At 37.3% G+C, this 16,598-nt stretch overlaps 1 protein-coding gene across 1 annotated transcript in view; it reads left to right on the forward strand.

The window, feature by feature from the left end:
- The window catches only part of LOC150108407 (reelin-like), a 920,570-nt gene that overhangs the window by 349,534 nt on the left and 554,438 nt on the right, over positions 1-16,598 (forward strand). The window contains exons 19-20 of the mRNA XM_090390755.1: positions 3,769-4,008; positions 12,812-12,947. Of these exons, the coding sequence (XP_090246881.1) occupies positions 3,769-4,008; positions 12,812-12,947 (376 nt within the window). The remainder of the gene's footprint in view (positions 1-3,768; positions 4,009-12,811; positions 12,948-16,598) is intronic.

The following is a 16,598-nucleotide window of genomic DNA, read 5'->3' on the forward strand; positions in this document are numbered from 1 at the left end:
GGGGAGTGCTTTCCTTTTCCTGGATATCACTCCCCAAACACAACTTGTTGATACCTTTCAGATAACCAGTCTCCAATCCAATGCACTAATCTAATATCCAATCCCATCCGTTCTAGTTTGACTATCAACTTATCATGCGGTAATCTATCAAAAACCTTTGCAAAATCTGTATATTACTGTGTAGCCTTCTCCTCTGTCCAAGGAAGCAGTCACCTTATTGTAATAAGTAAGTAGATTAAACATGACCTCCCTTTAGCAAATCCATGCTGCCCATCAAAGATAATACCATTGTTATCAACCCAATTCTGAATCTTAGTTCTCACAAGCTTCTCCAACAACTTAACCAAAACACCTGACACACAGATAGGCCTATAGTTTGATGCTTGAGTTCTATCACCTCCTTTATGAAGTGGCATAATCTTGCCCTCCTTCCACTGCTTAGGAACTTGACCCAGTACAAGTCTCCTATTAAGAAATATGTCAATGCAGGTGTCAACTCCCTGGCACATTCCTTTAGAATATACATGGTGATATATTATTAAGTCTCACAGCCTTATTAACATCTAGTTTGCTCAACTCCCCATACATCTCTTGCTCACTTACAGTCAGTCTTTCTTCCCCATCATTAACTGCTCTCAATCTCTCCATGAAGTCACAGTCACAAGATTGAAAGACCTTTATGAACTGCTCATTAAGTATCTCCACCACACCTTCTGCAACAGCTGTCTTTATACCATTTTCTGCAACAATCAGTGTCATCCTTCCATAATTATTCTTTCTTTTGCTGGCTACATATTGAAAGGACTCCTTAGGATTCTTTTTGGCATTATTAGCTAACTGCTATTCATACCTTTCTTTAGCTACCCTCACCAACAAAGTCGCCCATCTTGCCTGGTCTTTATAGTCCTATGGAATTGGTTATTTTTACTTCTCTTATGCTGCCTCCATAATGCCCTTTTTCTCTGTATCACATTCTTAATCTCTTTATTCGTCAATTTCATATCTACCTTATTTAACCTTCCTACCGTTGGAATACATTTGCATTGCATCTACTAGATAGTTCTTGAAAATCCCTCAAGCATTGATCTCTTTACCAGCTAACTCCTCATTCCATGCTACACTTGCAAGCTGACTCCTGAGCTTTTCATAATCACCCTTCCCCTTGTAGTTCCACTAATTTACTAATATTGAAATGACAGCCATTTTCATATACCCACAATTCCAGCCTATTCAAATCATTCTGCAAGTGCTACATATCAGTACCTTCCTAATTACTCTGTTGTCTACTTTTGTATCATCAGCAAATAGCTATATGTCTCCTGTCAAATCCTTCTAAATGTCATCAATGTATAGATTGAATAATGGACCAAGAACTGACTCTTGTGGTACACGGCTGGTTATCTTAAATCTTGCTGACTCATATTTCTCATATATCATTTTTTGATATCTGTCAGTCAGCCATGCTAATATTTTATAATCCAATCCGATATTTTTCAATTTATGCAACAATCTTCTTTACTGTATTCTATCAAAAAGCCTTACCAAAATCTGAAAGTATCATGGTGTATCCCTTCTCCTTGTCTATCTCAACAGCTACATTATTATAGAATGTGGGCAAGTTGCTCAGATCATTGCAATAAACAGCATGTAAATTCATGCTGTTTATTGCAATGTAGAGGTTCTCTGTCAACTGTTTCTGAATGCAAGCCCTAACCAACTTTTCCAAAATCTTTACTGCCACTAATCCAGAGATTCTAATAAGTCGATAGTTGGATGTGTCAGTCTTTGCACTACCCTTGTGCAATGGGATTATCATACATTCTTTCCACTCTTGTGCAATCATCTCTGTTCTGAGACTCAAATTATATAGCCTGGTCAATGGAATAATCAGTTCAGCTGAAAGTCTTTTAGCATTCTTGGTGATATCCCTTCAGTCCCTATTGTTGAATTCTTATTCAGTTTGTTCAACAACTCTAGTACTTCCTCCTCACACAATGAAGAGGTAATAGTGAGTTCCATGTTGTATATACCAGGTTGATAGCATTTAGTAAAATGGCTACTCATTAGTTGAATAGTCACTTCTGCATCTGTCTCCCACATACTCTCTGCATTCATTAGAGCTCTTCTTTCATATTCATTTTTTCTTTTACTGGCAGCATAACGATAGAATTCTTTTGGGTTGTCTTTAGCTTGCAGAGCTTGCTTCTTTTCATACTCGGACTTAGCTTTCCATACATTCACTACAATAGTTGTGAATCTGCTGGCCTGTTCCTTATAATTTTCATAACTGACATCATCCAAGTGCACGCTGTTCCTTCCACAAAATCATTTTCTTATGAATTTCTTGCTTAATAAGATTAAACATTCATTTCTCTCTTACCCTATTCATTCTTCAAACTCTAGGGAACATATTCCGATATTGCATTATTTAAGTGCTTTTTAAATTCTTTTCATGCGCTGCCAATATTCTTCCCCATCAAGCAACTGATACCATGGCACAGAACCCATCATACTTCTCAGTTAGTCATAATATCCTGCTTTCTAGTTCCACAGGTAACCTCTTCTGAATGGAATATTCATAAACTTGCTCCCCAAGCAAGTGCCACTTTATCATTATCACCAACCAGAGGCAGAATAGTTACATCTCTTGAAGTCCTCCTCTGACAATAGAATGAGATCTAACATTCTTTGATCTCGAGTTCCTTCTCTCACATGTAGCTTGAGGAAGTTATCTTGCAACAGCACAATAAATTCAGTTTCATTCTTATCATGAGATTTTGCTGCTACCCAATTAATGTTCAGATAATTAAAGTTCTTCATTATGAATACTTATTTTGTACCTATCATCTTTATTTGGTAATGCATTTCTTTGTCACTAGAAGCTGCTCCATTAGGTCTGTAACAACACCCATTATCTATTTCCCATGTCATCTGTCTAAAAATCTGCTTTAACTTTGTGATTTTGGAGGTTAAATAATTTTCAGTATACTCTTTTGCAGGCCAAGCCTTCTTGTTTCGACTTCGCTGTTCTTGTTAGCGTTCCATTTCTTGTGTGTTTTTGGCACCATTTTTACAACTGTATTTAATAATGCAATATTTCACAAAAAAACATGCTATGTAAATGCTACTATAAAAACAAAATTCTGTACTAATATACTATAAAATGCTAGTTTTCAAAAGGAAAAAACCCAATAAAAACATAAAAATCCACAATTTTACACAAACACTAAATACACCAACTTATAGAATAATTTATTTAAAAAAATGGAGTAATGATTTTGCTTTCAAGATTAATGACTGCCTATAATTTAATTTTAACAAAGTTAATTTTTACTTAAGTGTGTGGTTTACTTCGAATGTGCTTATTGAATGGTATTACACATTCAACAAAGAGTGTGTATTATATATTCTTTTGGCATTCTGATAACTTTACAAGCATCCAAAATATGACAGAAATTTAGTATTCTGCAGGCCCTGGTTGGCCGAGTGGTTAGCATATCTGCTCTCCATCCAAAAGGCTGTGGGTTCGAATCCCATCATGGACATCGATGTTTGTAATTGTCTGTGAAAATACTAGTGTTGTGGTGGGCAGTCGATGGCATAGATGATGCAATTTGCTGTAATTGGCAGATTGAGTGGTGATGGACAGTTGTAGAGTAGGTACTCTCTCTTGATGAGTCTTTGGACTCCTTGGAGATGTCACATAATAATAATAATAATAATAATGTTTCATATACTCTAGAATAGTTAATGACTTTTTTTTTCCAGATATATTTCAATTCCTTTGCCAGAGGATGCTTGTGGACCTGCTTGTGCATTCCATATTTGGCAACCATATCATACTGGGGAAGAACAAGATGTATGGGCACTAGATGATATTACTCTTTCTAACATCCTGTACAATGTAATTAGTCTGAACTTTAGCAATCTGCAAGCTACTAATGAGTCAGTTCGTTTCAGTTCAGGCACTGTAAAAGTTCACTGTAGTTCAGAAGGAAATGCAGTAAGGTGAGAAGTTCTGAATATTTCAGTTTTGTTTTCATAGTGTGCTCTTAATTATATGTTGAAAAGTACTTTAGATCATTATTAAATAAAATGAAAGGATATATATAAATATATGTATAGTTTCATTTTATATTTTAGTAGCTTTTTATTATGAAAATATCTTTTATCTTTTGTGTGTTATTATGGTGAAGGAACCCAAAGATCATACAGTGACTTGTGCTAACCTACTCCCTCTTCTGTTTTTTTTTTTTTTTTTTATGTGAATCTCAGTCACAAAAGGTTATAAACTTATAATATATTAAAGACATCATTAGCACTGTAACTGAGCTAAGTATTTTTTTTGTGTGCCTATATTTATTAATATTATATATGATTTGCATTTTAATTATTTTTACATAGCGTGGAAACTTCTCTAGAGCAAACATGGAACTTTTTCAAGTTCGATAACAGCAGTAGATGGCATTGGTGTAGTTGCAGTTCGTTGTTGGTGGATTTTTTTTATTTTATTTCGTATCCAAACACAAGTAGTACAGTAGTAAGTAAGTGGTACAACATGATTTACAACAAATTAGGATACATTACAATGAGATCAGCTTAGATTTGGTAGGTGAATTATACAGGGAATAATAATTAAATATGAAAAAAAGGAAACTATACATAACTTATATACAATAAACATGGTCAGATGTTCCTCCAGTATCTTGCACAATCAACTGCTCTTTCTGTGCAGGATATAAGGTCCTCTTTTACACAAGGCTATGGAAGAAAGGGACAAGAAAGAAGGTGTTCCATGGACTGGGTTGTCCCACACTCACAATTGGCTGGGCCAGTGAGGTAGCCCCATTTGATGAGGTTTTGTTTGCAGCGTCCTGTCGTCTGGAGTCTGTTTAGGCTTTTCCGAGTATTCCAGTCCAAGTGGGCACCACGTGGAAGATGTTCGGCTGTTGGAATACCAGTATTATTTTCAGGATATAGTGCAAGCCATTGTTGAAGTCTTGTCTCTTGGAGATTTTTAGGTGGTTCAACAGTTGTCAGGAAGCTATATCAGGATCTTAGTCTTTGAGGCACTGTGGTCTGGCCGAACAGTTGGTGGATTGACTGGTAGAGATGGAGAGTTGTAGAGTAGGTGCCCTCCCTCGATGAGTCTACAGACTCTGAAGGTGTCATGTAATAATAATATCTTAAAATACTTACATATATACTTTATTTTTCCACATTGTTGCCCTTGACTTCCAGGCATTTTTGGTATCGTGGCACCAGCTTCTTCATACCCACATCAAAAAAATCTGCCACCAGTCAGTTCAACTGCTGAGTCATGCTGTTCTTCAGTTCCTCATTTTCTTCCAGATCTTCTTGTTATGCAGGAACAAAAGGTAGTCACTGAGCATGAGGTTTGGAGCTGTAGGGTGGGTAATCAAAAAGTTCCCACCCAAACTTCTGAATTTGCTGGACAGTTCAAAATTCAGTTTGAACTTGCACTTTGTCATGCAGGAGCAAGATTCCTAACAACAGCATTCCTCATCTTTTGTTCTGAATTGCTCTTCTGAGTTTCTTCAGAAGAGCAATTCACAATATGCATTAGCATTAACTGTGGTTCCTCGCTGAAGAAATTCAATGAGCAAAATTCCTTTCCAGTCTATACCATTTTCTCCAATCTCTGTCATCCTTCCATAATCATTCTTTCTTTTGTTGGCGACATATCGAAAGAAGTCGTTAGGATTCCTTTTGGCTTCATTAGCTTATTTATTTATTTATTCATATGGCATGAATAACAAAACATGCAGTACAATACACTTTCACTTTAAAAACATATAAAATTAAAAGGCATTTTAAAAACAAATAAAATTAAAAGGTTACATCCATATTGGCCAAATAGTTCATAGCTTTGGGTGTAACACTTAAAAAGTCCAATTTGTCTCTTGAATATGCTCTGAGATAACACTGAGTCACAATATGGTCCACAGTTTGATTTGAGCTCCACAATCACAATGCGGGGATGGTCGTTTACCCCTATTTAAAAAGCATGTTTGCACATACACTATGACCAGTTCCTATTCTATTAATCTGAGTCCAGGATTTTTGTGGTAGGTGTGAGCAAGCATCAAAACTTTCTTGTAATTCTTTGAGAGAAAATTTTGTGATGTCATCTGTCTGGCTCTCCCACTGTTCTTGCCACTTTTGCTTCAGATCAAAGTTAGATTGTAGTAGTACTAGTTGGGCTAATTGTAGTGGTGGATGTCTTGATCTCAATCGTCATACACTTAAGTCTGGGAGATCTAAATGTATTGGTAGGGCTGTGTCCTCCAAGATTTTCTTATACTCCTGTAAGAGAGCCTTAATCCTGCACAGATTCAGTGGAACTATGTTGCTAAGAGCTGGAAGACAGTGTGTGAGCATTGATTTAATTGTGCCAGAAATCAGTCTCATTGTATTATTTAGTTGGTTATCAACAAGTTTAACATGTGTGTTATTTAGCCACACTTCTTCTTCTTCTTCTTCTACGCATTATTCCCGTTTCCTATGCAGGGTCCGCGTGTTACTTTAGATGCGACTTCTTGTTAGTACTACTCCCAACCGACCCGTCGCCTGGTCTGCCACTGGGGTATTTAGCCACACTGGTGAGCAATATTCGGCAAGAGAGAAAACTAGACCAAGAGCTGTAATCTGCAGATTATCAGCTGTTGCTCCCCATGTCATACCTATTAGTTTTTTTTATTATGTTGTTATGGGTTCTTAACTTAGCAGAAACATTTGTTAGGTGTTGCTTGTAAGAGAGCGTGCGGTCGAGGTTCACGCCCAAGTACTTTGGAAACTTATTGTGTCGTAGTAAACATCCTTCAAAGAAGATATGTAAAGTGACATCTGCCATGTGATTATTAAGGTGAAAGCTTGATACTTCTGTTTTGTCTGGATTGAGCTGGATCTTCCATTTTTTGTAATATTCACTTATTGTTTTCAGATCTTTTGTAAGTACCTCTTCAGCCTGACTCATGTTTTTGTGTTGAATAGCAATTACAGTGTCATCAGCATAACAGAACTTGCATGAGATGGTAGCAGGCAAGTCATATGTGTATAGGTTATAAAGTAAGGGTGCCAACACTGACCCTTGTGGAAGATCATTATTAAGTTTTCGTTGTTGGGACATTTTATTTCCTAATATAACTTGAAAGAAATGTTCAGTGAGCATGGAGGAAATTAAGTGTGCAGTCCGTTTACATGGGACAATGCTAAGAAATTCGTATATAAGACCTTCACGCCATTCTGTATCATAGGCTGCTGTTAGGTCCAAGAAGACAGCTGATGTTTTTTCTTGCTTCTGAAATCCAGCTTCTATATATGATGTTAAAGTGAGCACTTGATCACAGTAACCACGTTTTTCTCTAAAACCAGCATGTTCAATCAAGACATGCTGCATAATTGGTATGAATAATCTGTTGTACAGAAGGCATTCTAACATTTTATATGTGCAACTCAATAAAGCAATAGGTCTGTAACTTTTTGCCTCCTTGGGTGGTTTTCCTGGTTTAAGAATAGCAACTATTTTTGGACTTCTTAAAGTGGCTAGGTAGTCGGCCAGTCAATAATATATCAGAAAAGAATTCACAGAACCATTTTATAGCATTTGGCCCACTATTAATCAGAAATTCAGGATGGACACCATCGATGCCTGGGGGCTTTGCCTGCTTTGATATCTTTTATGATGGCTTTTACTTCATCTATAGTGAAGATTGAGGCATATTGTGAGAAAGCAGGGGCATTTGTTTTTGAAGTTCTCTAAGTTCTTTCTTAACTTTCTTGGTATGTTCAGAGTCCCTAGGTGCCCTTGACATATTAACGATTTGATTAGCTATTTTCTCTGGGGAGATAATTGTGCTTTTTCTTTTAGGTAGATTAGTTGTGGATAGTTGTTGGAGAAGATTCCAAGCTTTTCTACTTGATCTTTTGAAGTCAAGGTTTTCAACCGTATCAATCCATTTTGTTTTTCGAGATGAGTTCAGGCTATGTAGTAATTCATCTGCTATTTCAGGATCTTCACTTATCAGGAACTCTCTATAGAGATGTTCATTCTCTTCATTCCATCCAGGGACATAATCTTTTCTGTAACCTCAAGGGATAAATTTTTTCGCAGTTGATATGATTGCTCCTACAAATCTCTTGTACTCCGCAACTCTAGCAAGTATCCAACGAGCACATTTACCCAATTCATTTTCAAAATTTCTCCAATTTGCTTTTTTAAAATTCCAACGCAGCCAGGGAAAGGATCTTGCTATAGATAGTGTCATACCAATTTCCAGTAATGCCAGTCGATGTTGACTGTGTGGGAAGTTAGAAAGTACATTATTCTTTTGCTGGTAATGGTTGCCCTTCTGTGTTTAATGAAACAAAACATAAGTCCGGATTGGACTCTGTTTGCCATGCTGATGAGCTAAAGTTGTTTCTATCTTTGGCATCAAATACAAGGTGTATATTATTTATTTCTATACATGTGTAGAGGCTTAAGTGCTGTGAGGACATCATGTTGGAGGCTTAATGGATTTTTTACAACACTCAAAAAGAATTAAAATAGAATTTAATACTTCCTATATTTCGTCCTAGTCACTAGGACATCTACGGGGATTACAAAAACAATTAATGTAACATATACACAAATAACAAACAATACTAAGCCCAACCACGTGGGTGACACTAAAGTCCTATCTAGGTAGAGCGCCCTGTAAGGGCAGTAGTAGGTGGCCTGGAATGTAAGGTGGGAACTCTGGTGATGAGTGTTTCCCAAATCTTTGGAAGCTTAATGCAACTGTATTTATTGAGATTTGGTTGGTTTTTGAGAGCTGCTGCTGCTTCTAAGAAAAGTCTCTCTTTCTTGAATTTACTGTGGTGGAGCATGGTGGTTTTCTTCCATGATACCCTGTGGGTGGTATCCAAAACATGGTCAGCCAAGCCTGAATGGCCATAGTTGTGTTTGAAGATGTAAGACTTGTGTTCCTCTAGACGGATGGATGCTGATCTGCCTGTCTGTCCAAAGTATGCCAGCTTACAGGAACAGGGTACTTTGTAAACTCCAGGCAGAGAGAGAGGAGGGAGCCGATTTTTCGTAGAACGGATAAGTGTAGCAAGTTTGCGGTGAGGCTTATATGCTGTGTGTAGGTTGTACTGTTTTAGTATCTTGGCTATTTTTTCGGATGTGCCACAGATGTAGGGTATGGTGATGGCATTTTTAAAATCTTGTTCAACAGAAGGATGGGGAATGGGGGAGGAGTTGATTATTTTTTTGATACTGTGATCGCTGTAGCCATTGGAGAGGAAAGTGCTGTGTATGTGGTTAAGCTCAGTAGTGAGGGCGGTTCCACTGGAACAAAGATTGTTAGCTCTCTTGGTAAGAGTTTTAATAATGCCATATTGTTGAGAGGGGTGGTGGTGGGAGAGTTTGTGAATGTATCTGCCTGTGTGTGTGTGGGTTTTCTGTATACGGTGAAGGTAAGTGTATCATTAGGCAGGCGTGTGACTAAGGTGTCTAGGAAGGGTAAACAATTGTTCTTTTCCTTTTCCATAGTGAACTGGATTCTTGGATGTAGACTATTGAGATGACTGAGGAAGGAGTCTAACGTGTCTGGGCCATGAGGCTAAATAGAGAACACATCATCTACCTATCTTAGCCAGATAGAAGGTTTGAGTGGTGCTGAGTCTATGGCTCGTTTTTCGAAATCTTCCATATAGAAATTGGCAAGGGGGGGTGAGAGGGGGGAACCCATGGCAGTTCCCTCTATCTGCTTGTAGAGTTTGTTGTTCCAAGAGAAATATCCAGAGTTAATGGCAAAGGAAAAGGGATTTAAGATGTCAGAGGGAAAAACGTTTTCTAAGAGAGATAAGGTGTCAATTAAGGGAATATTGGTAAACAAAGAGGAGATATCAAAGCTTACCAATATGTCTGTCTTATTCAAGGTTAAATTTTCTGTGAGGGCTTTAAAGGGTTGCATTGTCTGTGAGGGTTGCATTAAGCTTCCGAAGATTTGGGAAACACTCATCACCAGAGTTCCCACCTTACATTCCAGGCCACCTCCTACTGCCCTTAGAGGGTGCTCTACCTAGATAGGACTTTAGTGTCACCCACATGGTTGGGCTTAGTATTGCTTGTTATTTGTGTATATGTTACATTAATTGTTTTTGTAATACCCGTAGATGTCCTAGTGACTAGGACGAAATATAGGAAGTATTAAATTCTATTTTAATTCTTTTTGAGTGTTGTAAAAAATCCATTAAGCCTCCAACGTGATTATTTATTTCTGCCCATTGAACGAGGGTAGTCGTTGTTATCACGGTACTTTTATTCTTCGTGATGGCTCTTAAAATCACCAATCCATACTGTTGGATGTTGATAAGTAGGTATCACATGTATAGACCATGATGTTAAAGGAGGTTTATAGACATTGACTATGGTTGTGTTGTGAATTTTCACACTCACAAGATGGATATCATTATCACATCTCGTTGTCAGGACAGAAGCTTTTCTATATCATCCTTGATATATGTTGCCATAATTCCGGTGGTATGTAGCACCAGTCAGAGTGTAACCAGACGACCTTAATAGAAGAGGAAAAAGGTCGTCTTCATTTCTCAGCATGCATTTCTTGAAGAAGCACAACGTCAATGTTATTTTCTTGTAGTATTTTGCAGAGATAGTCATATTTTGCTCTGTTAATTCCCTCGATATTCAGTTGACACATCTTAAGGCTAAATCCCAGTTTTTTGTCAGTATCATCAATAAAATTAGAAAAATTTTATTGATTTGACTGCATGCCTTAGCCAGGAGAACTAAGTGGTAGACTGGCTGCCAAATTTCTCTAGCTCAATTAGCGTTATCCAGTAGGTGCACCACGAGAAGGTGAGCTAGATTACACCCCTGCTGTTCATACCTCACTTTTGCTACTCTTCCAACCAAGTCACCCGCCTTGCCTGGTCTTTGTAATCCTTGTGGAATTGGTTATTTCCACTTCTCTTATGCTACCTCCATAACACCCTTTTTTCTACATCACATGCTTAATCTCTTTATTCATCCATTTCACACCTACTTTATTTAACATTCTCACCCTTGGAATACATTTAGACATTGCATCTACTAGATAGTTCTTGAAAATCCCCCAAGCTGCATTGATCTCTTTTCCAACTAACACCTCATTCCATGCTACACCTGCAAGCTGTCCCCTGAGCTCTTCATAATCACCCCCCCCCCCTCTGTAGTTCCACATATACCCTTTTCTCACAGAGGTCCTCACACTGCTGGCAACCACTCAGATAATCACCTCATGGTGAATCTCACATTTATAATTACATCCTCTGATGAGATGATCAAATCCAAGACTCTCAATCCTCATGTGCCCTCTGATACATACTGTCTGAGGTAGTTATCCCTTAAAAACTCAAGAAACCAATTTTCTTTACTTCCAGTTTCTATCTCATCATTCCAGTCTATATTGCCATAATTAAAATCGCCCATAATGATCACTCTTTTCTTATTTGCTTGGCTAATTTGATTATACATTTCATTATCACTACCTCCACATTACCGCACTCCTTCATCCTTTTATTCCTGAAAATACATGCTTGACATTCTGTTCCTGTAATTATGTCCTCCTCCTCCAACAAAGTTTCACCAATGCCTGACCTTTCACCACATTGAACTAATCAATGTAAAAAATTCCTTCCTCTTATTCTGGATATTTCTGGCTTTAGTTGAAGCATTCCCACCACTACTTTGCTTTTTGTGATTGCTTCCCTGTTTAAACTTGAGATCTGAATGTTACATTTAGAATTTTTCATCATTCCCATTCTTACATTCACTTGCCTCAAGGATATCTTCACAGATGCACTCATCTGAATTTGCACTTCCAAAATTTTGTGATTGCTTCCCTGTTTAAACTTGAGATCTGAATGTTACATTTAGAATTTTTCATCATTCCCATTCTTACATTCACTTGCCTCAAGGATATCTTCACAGATGCACTCATCTGAATTTGCACTTCCAAACTTTCACTGAATGACACTTTCTCCAGACACCTAAGTACAAATTCATTCAAGAACAGTCATTATTCACATATAAGACCTTCCTTCCATTAATTTCCTCATTAATCTGCACATTGCCCAACTTATGCAATGACTCATTATTGATGATCAGAATAAAAGATTGACCCACATCTAGTCCTGTTTGTAAAATTCCATTCTTTTTCTTTTCTTCTACTCTCCCATCACATTATTCACTTTTTTCATGGATATACTAGTTTTAGGAGCACATGTGATATACTTGCATTATATGCATATGCTGATTTACACACAGTTAGTTTTCACTAATATAAGTAACACCATTTTTTTTTTTATTTCCTTACACTCTTTCTAAATAATAATATTTCTTGAAATGCATTAATTATGACTCTTTGTAAAGATTTTAGTGGGAAAAATTAACAAAAAAAATTACACAGCTTTTTTTCTGTTCTATACAACATTCACAGAATTTTTATAAGGTCAATAATAATAGCATTAACCCGGCGTTTGTAAGGTGGGAAAATGTAACAAAAGTGGTAAGGTGGGGTCCCACACTGAACTTGCTTGCACGCAACAGCCTGTCGCCTCTGGCGTCGAGTAGTGGGTTATGGGAGGGGAAGCTATACTGAAGCATAACTCACTGCCACGTGTTGTTAAAAAGTTATAGTCAATTTAAAATCTTTGGGGTCTGTGACACCCCAGCGTACGAACACTGGGTTAAAATTATATTTTCTTTTCTAAATAACATTTTGTGTTGATTTATTTTTAGCTTTGAAGAAGAGGTCTATAGTGGGACATCTCGATCCCTGGAAACCAAATCATTGAATGTTGGACCTGCATATATGCTGCAATTTGATCTAGTGATGGGTTGTGGCAAACCATATAGTCGGGATAAAAATAATAAAGTATCTATTCCTCTTTACTTCATATATTGATATGATTTATATTTCTTATAATGAGTATACTTACAAAAGTTTGCTTTCTTGAATTGAGTAAGCTAAAATGTAACAAAATTTGTGTACATTTAGATATTGTATAAGACTGCAGATTTCTAATAAAAATAAATAAAAACTCTTTTATTTATTTTTTAATTTCTGACTGCTCAGAAATTTTTTTTATTTCTCAGTGATTAAAGATTAAGATAGATATTAAGCACAAAGTATTATTTGTTATAGTAGGAATATATTTTCTTGATTATCAGTGCAGAAGCTTAGCTTTTTCTTATAATGATATACAAGAGCAGTTTGGACAAGGAATGGTTGGAAAACAAGTTTGGACAGAAGTTGCAACTAGTAATTTAGCAAAGAGTCAGATAGTTGAAATTTGCATGGATTTGGTACTTTTGACTTTCCAAAGTCATACTTGGAGTATTTATTGATATCATTTTGCAGATCATGCTGAATTCAGCATAGAAATGAGAGAGAGAGAGAGAGAGAGAGAGAAGGTGGAATTTACTTTGAACCATTTATGATAAACTTGTTTTTATAAGAGTTAAGCTTGTATACCTAGACAAATTTGGGTAAAAAGTTGATGATCAAAAAATGTTATGATATCCTAATTATGTTAGGATCTGTTACAACCCCGGAAAGTTACACTCCAAAAGAATGATAGTGGTTATTATTATTACTTTTATTACAAACTGTCATGTGGAACTATGGCATGAATAGAATGGCAAGAAATCAGTGGAATTAGAAATGAAGATACTCATTCCAGTAAGAATAATTTTGGGAATGCATTCGTTTGAATTTGGATTGCTCTAAATGCAATCTAAACACTTGCTTTGAGTGCATTCAGAGAACTCAGAGCAAGCATTTGGATGAAGACTGAAAGCAAAATATCAATAGGGCAAAGCAATAATGGAAATTATTAATGTCCATTTTGCACTGTTCTAGTGCCGGATGACCACAGTAATGTACATCATGGCACTGTTTAATGAAATTATTTTCAAAATGATTATTGGAAGAGGAAATCACAATCTATATCGATAAGTTTTTGTTCTTGCAAAACAAACTGGTCAGAAAATAAACAAAATTATCAGAAAAGGTATTCTCACTTCATGCTTTCAGTTGTTTTGAAATATTCCTTGAAGAGATAGCTTTTTTTTTCTCTTTGACAGGAAAAGCCTGGATTCAAATCTCATCTATTATTATTATTATTATATGAGTATCTGTATGGAGTCAGATGACTCATCTCAGGAAATGGGCACTAACCTTTAGACAAGACAAACAGTGCCTATTATCTGATCTGATCTTCCCTTTCAGTTGTTTCTGACCATAGGCGACTTTGTAGGCATTGCCCACAAAGTTTCCCCCCATTTTATCCAGATTTCCCCCCCATCAATGAGATTCCCCCATTTTATCCAGATCATGGGCCTAACCTCTCCTTAAACTCATTCACTGTGAGGGCTCACACTCACAACTACTTCACAATTTATTTCTCTTGTTCACCAATCTCCCCAAGCAAAAAATCTAGTCTACATACACATATACACACACACACACCTGTACTGTCACACCTCTTACACAACTTCTGGGGGAGGGACCTCTAGTTCTCTCTTTATTTGTCATATATATTAAAAAATTTCCTTTGTATCAATCTTATAGAACCAATTTATCTTAGAACTATCATGTCCACTGGCCTGTAAACTAAACTCTTCAATCCAAAGACCCAAGTCTATCCTTATAGGGATTGTTATTATTATTATGGGCAACTCTAAGGAGTCCTTAGACTCATCGAGGGAGGCCCTAACATCATGTCAAGAACAACTATTCAACATTCACACAGTAGTTATCATACCTTGCCTTGAACTCATTCACCATCATGACAGCTTATTCCACTCATTTACCACTCTCCAAATAAAAAAACCTAGCTCTAACACCCTTGCTAACCACACTCTTGCCCAGTTTCCATGGATGGCCCCTAGTCCTCCCACCATCACCAGTCCTGTTCTCAAAAATATCCTCTGAATTAATCTTATAGAAACCTTCAGTAATTTGAATGTCTTAATCATATCACCCCTTTTCTGCCTATCCATCAATTTCTGCAACCCACAAATCTTCAACCTGTTCTCATAAGGTTCATCCCATAGACCATCTATCATTTTGGTCACTCGCCTCTAGATCCTCTCCACCTCCTCCCCATCAAGAAGAAACCCTGGCGCCCATATCTGGGCACAGTAGTCAAGATGGGGTCGTATCAAGGCTCGATACAGAGGAAAAATTTTTCAACTTGCTTGTCTCTGCTCATTAAAGTATTCTTCAGTAACCAAGTGATTTGATGAGCTGATTTAGCCACTTTTGCAATGAGCCCCCCTATACTTCAACTCCATATCCCCCAACACTCCCAAATCCCTGACCTCGTCAATCTCCTGGAATACAGTTTCACCAATGTGGTATACTGCTGCTAATCTTTTCACCCCAAAATGCATAACCGTACCTTTTGCCACATTAAATTGACATTCATTCTCCTTAGCCCAGTCCTCCAATCTATCCAAATCATCCTGCAAAATTTTGCATCATGTGCATTCACTATTGCTCTTCCCAACTTTGCATCATCAGCAAACAAATGAACAGTTCCTCTCGGATCCTTTCCTATATCGTTAATGAACAAATTAAATAGTAGTGGACCAAGAACAGAACCCTACAGCACACCACTAGTCACAGGCCATCTTTTGGACTCTACTCCTGAAAAAACTACTCTATGATATCTCTCCATCTCACCAATCCTATATCCATTCCCATATGCTGCAGTTTACTGATTGGAATTCCACGTGGTATCCTGTCAAAGGCCTTAGCAAGGTCCAGCAGTATCACTGTAAACCCATTACCCTTATCCAGTTCAGCCATCACTGTGTTATAAAACGTGAGCAAGTTACTGAGGCATGATCTACCCTTCACAAAACCATGCTGTCACCCATACAGTATCCCATTTTCATCTATCCATTCCTGTATTTTTCTCTTGACTACTTTCTCCAAGACCTTGACAATGACTCCTGATATGCTGATCAGTCGGTAATTTGCAACAGCAGTCTTGGAACCTCCTTTATGCAGTGGAACTATTTTTCCTTCTTTCCATCCCCCTCGGGACTAACCCAGACCCAAGACTTAAATTAAACTAAATGGTCAAGGACACTGACAATTCTTTAGCCCTTCAGGTATGACCTGAGCTGGTATACCATCCAATCCCACAGATGTATTCACATCTGTGGGATTGGATGGTATACTATTAAGATTTTGTAATAGACTATTCACCTACGCTTCATTCATCACAATTCCTGTATAAGCTATTGGTTCCTTCATTCCTGCAATATCACCACCTGGATGATATACTCTTTGCAAAGTGATTGCTCAGTAATCAACTATATCAACTGATTTGGTTATCTCCCTACCATCAGCATTCCTTAAAATCATTGTGCCGTATTCATGTTTTCTTTTATTTGCAGCATATGAAAAACTGTTTGAGATTCTCTTTAGCTTGCATGGCTAATTCCCTTTCATAATCCACTTTTGCTTTTCTTACCACACTCATTACCCTTCTAGCCTGCACTTTATACCGTT

Source organism: Typopeltis vanoorti, chromosome 3, assembly GCF_054136105.1.
Source record: "Typopeltis vanoorti isolate ZY-2024b chromosome 3, IOZ_Tvanoo_1.0, whole genome shotgun sequence".
Lineage (NCBI taxonomy): Eukaryota > Metazoa > Arthropoda > Arachnida > Uropygi > Thelyphonidae > Typopeltis > Typopeltis vanoorti.